The sequence below is a fragment of the Aotus nancymaae genome, unplaced genomic scaffold (genome assembly GCF_030222135.1).
Source record: "Aotus nancymaae isolate 86718 unplaced genomic scaffold, 86718_ANA_hifiasm-v0.15.2.pri h1tg000011l, whole genome shotgun sequence".
Lineage (NCBI taxonomy): Eukaryota > Metazoa > Chordata > Mammalia > Primates > Aotidae > Aotus > Aotus nancymaae.
Window position 1 is genome coordinate 32,948,317 of NW_026988422.1, and position 5,971 is coordinate 32,954,287.

Genomic DNA, 5,971 nt, shown 5'->3' on the forward strand with positions numbered 1-5,971 from the left:
AGGCATTTGGGAAAGAAGAGGGGAAAGGAGGAATAAAGCTTGAGCAGAAAGCAGTAGTTTTACTGAACTGAGAAGGTAGAGAATTTGGTGTTTTCAGTCACCAAAGCAGCTGGCATTTGAGAAACAAATCCTGGAGAGGGAGGACCACAGAAACTGTGCTAAAAATGTGATGCAATTTCTCTTCAAGGCGTTTTTGGATTTCTAAGCTGTATGTGTACATGGTGAGACCTCAAAATAGCTAGCAGAAACTAAAGCTGAGAGTGTAAAGAGCAAAGCAGAAGTTTCAAAGGTGATGGGGTTCAAGAAGTACTGAAATAGGAGACCAGAATCAGCTGAAGTGGAGGGGCCTTCTAAACACTCCAGATTTGCACCTGAGGTCTCAGAAAGGCTATGTTCCTGCAGTAAAAACCACAACCTGGGAGTATAACTGAAACTAGCACAGACCATTTTAAAAACACATAGAAGTAGTGCTTAAATAGAATCAGTGTGATCTGCCTCTATTCCATCTACTTGCTAGAAGAAAAGTTAACCTTCATGACTGCACACATTATCTTTATAGTTTTTAAAATATAAAGCCCAGCAGTCAATTAAAAAACCTTGAGGCATGCTAGACAACTGGGCAAATAATTGAGATCTGAAAGAAGAAATAATAGAAACATGCTCACAGGTGTTTTAGCTTTGGCCAATAAGATGAACAATTATTGTTCATCTTATTGATATCCTGGAAACAAGGATATCCAGGACTTGAACTCAGACCCAGAACAAGTAAACTTAATAAACATTTATAGAACTCTCCACTTCAAATACACAAAACATACATTCTTATCAGTACCACATCACACCTATTCCAAAAGTGACTACATAATTGGAAGTAAATCACTCCTCAGTAATCGCATAGCATTTCATAGGTTTAAATGAAATATTGGTTGGCTGCTTGTTTTCTTCTTCCCTTATTCCTTCCTGTCTCCATTGTTAAGCACAATTATTGTCATAAAAGAGGTTTTCAATTTCCATTTTTAGACTGTATTCTAGCCTGGGTAATAAAGCAATACTCCTGTTCTCTCTCCCTCTTTCTCTTTCTTTTTCTTCCTCTCCTTCATTCTTTTTTTCTTTCTCTCTTTCTTTCTTCCTTTTTTTTCTTTTTTCCTTTCAAAAAAAAAAAAGAATGAACTTGTCATAATACATTAAAATAAGATGCATTAATTCATTCTGCAAAAAGTTATTAAGCATTTCCTGAGTTCTTGGTGCGTTGCTAGGTGCAGAATTTGTACTACAAGCAAAACTGAGAGAGGCACACCTCACATTCTGAAGTGTGCTCTGCAGTTCTCATAGGCAAAGCAATAAACCTGCACTTTTCAATTCCATCGGCTTATCTGAATATTTGTCATATTTCTGGCTTTGGAGAGCAGGCATGCCAGGTTACAACTTGTAGAGATATGTCGGGGGAGGAGGAGAAGGAGGAGGAGGAAGGGGGCAGAGAGAACTCAACTACTCAGGATAAAAAAAAAAAAGATGATAATTAACTATATAAAACCAGTTTTTTTTTAAACCCCAAAATTAAAGAGAAGATTAGTTACACAAGGACTTTTTCATTAACATTTTATGATCCCCAAAATTTCTTCAGAGCTTTTTTTATCTCTTTGTTCCTAAGACTATATATCATAGGGTTAAGGAACGGGGGTAACAACAGAATAAAACAGAGTCACAGTCTTCTGCTTTCTAGCTTCATGCGTAGATGTTGGGCTCCCATACATGACTATTACTGAACCATAGAATAGTGAAACCACAGCCAGGTGAGACCCACGGGTGGAGAAAGACTTTCTTCTCCCAGCTGCTGAAGGGACCCTCAACACAGCTCTCAGGACCAGAGCATAGGACCCCACGATGAAGAGAAAGAGCATAAAGACAGGCAGAGGAGTTAAGATATTGAAGACAAGCTCTATCACAGGGGCTTTTTTGCAGGTGAGTGTTAGAAGAGGAACTGGGTCACATAGGAAGTGATCAATAATCCTGGATCCACAGAAGGTCATTTGAGAAATGATACTGATAGGAATCAAGAACCATAAGAAACCAAGCACCCAGCAGCTGCCCACAAGAATGTTGCAGAGATGTCTGGTCATAATGGTTGGATAGTGTAGAGGCTGGCAGATGGCAAGGTATCGATCAAATGCCATAACTGCCAGGAAGAAGCATTCTGTAGCGCCCAAGGAGAAGAAAAAGTAGAACTGGAGGAAGCACCCAGAGAAGGAGATGATCTTGGTGTCAGAGAGGAAGTTGGCCAGCATGTTGGGGACTGTGGAGGTCACATACCAGATCTCCAGGAAGGAGAAGTTAGTGAGCAGGATGTACATGGGGGTGTGGAGTCTCTGATCCCAGTGCACAGCACAGATGATGGAACCGTTGCCCATGAGGGTCAGGAGGTATACAACAGAGAAGAGCACAAAGAGGAGGATCTGCCCCTCCCTGGGGCAAGGGAAGCCCAGGAGGATGAAGCCAGTGAAGGTGCTGGAGTTGCTGGGGGTATTGAAGATTTTCATGTGCCTGTGAGCTGTAAAAGCACCAGCAATTACTGGATGCCAGTGCGAACATACATAGGGAATCAGATTTATATTTACATAATTTTGAGAAAGAAAATGCATACATGAACTATTGAAATAAAAATACAGATTAAAAAATAGAATGCAGATACGTCAATACTCACTTTTATCTTTAAAACTGACATACTGATCTTGATTCTTTGCTCACATTCACATTTTACCATAGGCTTAAGAAAACTTTTGATCAAAACTGATAAGCTGTTATATATACTTTATTAGGTGTAAAGTCTAATATAATTTTCAGGCACATTTACAATACTCTCCTTTAAAAGCCTGTATGTAAATATATAATAGAATATGTGTTTATACTCTTACACAAATGGAATTTCATTTTCAAAAGGTGAAATCATTGCAGCTTTTTGTGACAGAGACTGAGTGAAACTGTGTAGCCATGCAATATGAGCCCATAAAACTATTTCGATCGCTTCTTTTATGTAACTTTTGACACTGGCCTTATTCTAATTTAAGTGGTTAACTTATTAACTTAATAATATTATTCATTTGTTTCATAAGTAACACAGTCAGGTCAATTAGAGGAAATGAGCTGTTGTCAGTTTCTTTTGTGTTAGGACAGCGGTCCTAGCCATCCTCAGTAGATCAGGCTGAAAGAATTGTCCACTGGCCATCCTGAAACACATCTGTGCTTTCCTTGAAAACATATATATAAATTTGCCTAGACTATAGTTAAAGATATAATTAATTCTCTTCCCATAATACAAATTTTGGATATAACGGATGACATGGGATTCTAAATAATAGTGGGTTTGTAGGCGATATCAGGCTAAAACTGTGGTCCATCTGCCAGTAACCACTTGGGAACATCTCCAGGCAGAGTGGCTTTTGAAGGCTGAATATCTGCACAATGCCTTTAATTTGTTTTAAATGAGTTAGAATACCTTTGTTAAACAATGACGTACTCAGGCCTTGGAAGCAGTTAGAGCCCTTTCTAAATAAGTGCATAAATGAGCAACCTAAAGAATTAGTCTGTGTCCCTCTTTCTATGCTAGGTCCACGTTTTGCTTTTTGAAGTTTGTACCGGGACCCAGGAAGGTTTAAGGTAGCAGAATCCGCTGCCCCCAAATATGCCGTTTTGGCATAAGATTATTTTCAGCTGAAGGCAATTGAGAACAAGCAGGTACAAGTGAAGCTCTCTGTCTTCCCCCTATTATTTGCATAAAAGCAGGACATAACTTTCAGAATGGCCTTCCTCCCTTCTCTACCAGGATAGGTAAAATTACCAGAGACAACTCTAAACCCTTTCAGCCTGGAGATGGCACCAGAGGAATCTATGTAACAATTTCACCAACTTTAGCCTGTATCTTCCATTAGTTTGCCCATAATACTTATTTTCTCACAATTTCCCACCCTAGAATTGTAAAGTCCTTTTTCGTTTTCTTATCGCTTCTCTAAAAATGTGTTATTTTTTAGTTAAGACGCTATGTAAGCCTAACGTCTAGCCATACCTTTGAGTTACTCATCTCCCAGCGCTCACATGTGTATTTATGATGCATATGCTCATAAAGTAATGTTTGTTTTTCTCTTGTTGATTTGTGTTTTGTCAGTCTTATTTATGAGGCCTCAGCTGAAGAACTTAGAGAGATAGAAGAAATTATTTTTTCTCCCCTGCAGAGTCTACTAATTTCTTACTAGAATATTTAAATTCTGTAAAACTTACAAGACTAAAATCAAAAGATGTCGGCTCCAAGTTGACATCCTTCTCAAGCACAGATGTGAGTGCTTAGAGGTTTATGTTGGAAGAATACAGTTTTGTTGGTGTTGGAGTAAACTAAGGGAGTAATTTTCACATAATACACAATGATTTATTTATTTATTTATTGAGATGGAGTCTTCCTGTGTCATCCAGGCTGGAGTGCAGTGGAGCGATCTCGGCTCACTGCAACCTTCACCTACTGGTTTCAAGCGATTTTCGTGCCTCAGCCTCCTGAGTAGCTGGGAGTACAGGCACACATCATCATGCCTGATTAATTTTTACATTTTTACTATAGATAGGTTTCATGGCATATTGGCCAGGCTGGTCTTGAACTTCTGACCTACAGTGATCCACCCACCTGGGCCTCCCAAAGTGCTGGGATTACAGGTGTGAGCCACCGTGCCCAGCCCCATGTTTTAAAACACCCTCTAAGTCATTTGTAACTCAGGATTCCCTAATTCCCATGACATGGGGGATGCTTGGAGACAAAAGAGTCCCCACAGGTTCTGCCAGACTCTATTTTAACGTATATAATGAAATAAGGATTTAAGGTACTTGGCTCTTGGTGGGAGTAGGGTGGAATAGGTTCTGGTACCTGCACCATAAACTTCCATTTTCTATAAGTTTGTTTTTTATTTTCGGCTTCTCTGCATTTAGTCATTTGTTTAGGGGCCCCATAAACTTCTAAAACTGCATATTTATCTTTTATAAAGGAAATTGAAAGCAGACGGCAGACAGGTCTAATGACTTTTTAAAATAAAGTCACTCTGCACCAGTTTCACTCATGATCAAGGAGATTAAGCATTTAGTAATTTTTATGTCACAGCTTTGCCTTTATAGGGTGTTTTAAAAGTTATATTAACTTCACATGAGCCACTCATGTAAAGGAATAAAACTAATGAATTACTAATGAATAAAAACACACAAAAAAGAATTCTACTATGATGTGTGAAGGTTCTTTACAGATTCTAAAGAAGATTTAGTGTATATAAGTTGTACTAATTCAGAGGAGTATAACTTTATTGTGATCAAGTAAGAACACTCTTATTAATAATGCTTAGGTATTTTTCACCATGATTTTTTTTGCCAGTGTTCCTAACATTTTATTTTAGGAGTAAGCATCCACTCAACAATCTAATAATTTGACTTCTCGGATTAAATGGTTAATGAACTGTTTTTTTGATGGGACTCATTTCAGTGTAGTATCTCCTTTTCCTCTACCCTCACATCCCATTCATAAACAATTCCTTATAGTTTTGTCTCAGAAATAAGTCTCATATCTGCTCACTTCTCCCCATCTCCACTGCCAACATCCTAGATCAAATCATCATCTTTTCTCCCCGGACCCTGTGATGCTGTTCTAACTGGCTTCCTGTTTTCACTCTTGCCCATCTGTAACTTGTTTTTTTTTTTTTTTTCTTTTTTCTTCTTTTTAAAAATCTCTTCCTATCGCTTTGAGCAAAATGCAACTTGTTTTCCATGCCACAGCCAGAGTGACTCCTTAAAGAAAGAAAATCAGACCAGTTCCTTTCCTTGCACATAGATTCAATTAGCTTCCCAATGCTCTTGGAATAAAATAAAACTTTCAAACTGTGATCTTTGATTTCAGCCTTTTTTTTTTTTTTTTTTTTTGAGACAGAGTTTCGCTCTTGTTACCCGGGCT

The 5,971-nt window shown here is 38.3% G+C and overlaps 1 protein-coding gene across 1 annotated transcript; it reads right to left on the reverse strand.

Moving 5' to 3' along the window:
• Nucleotides 1-1,667: 1,667 nt before the first annotated feature.
• On the reverse strand, nucleotides 1,668-2,639 carry LOC105729244 (olfactory receptor 11G2). Its single transcript, XM_021674937.2, has one exon. It carries the CDS (start codon nucleotides 2,637-2,639, stop codon nucleotides 1,668-1,670), a length of 972 nt encoding a protein of 323 aa, XP_021530612.2.
• Between the last annotated feature and the right edge of the window lie 3,332 nt (nucleotides 2,640-5,971).

Bases quoted from the DNA above. Each gene is read 5' to 3' on its own strand.
- LOC105729244 (XM_021674937.2), bottom strand. From the start codon at position 2,639: ATGCATTTTCTTTCTCAAAATTATGTAAATATAAATCTGATTCCCTAT.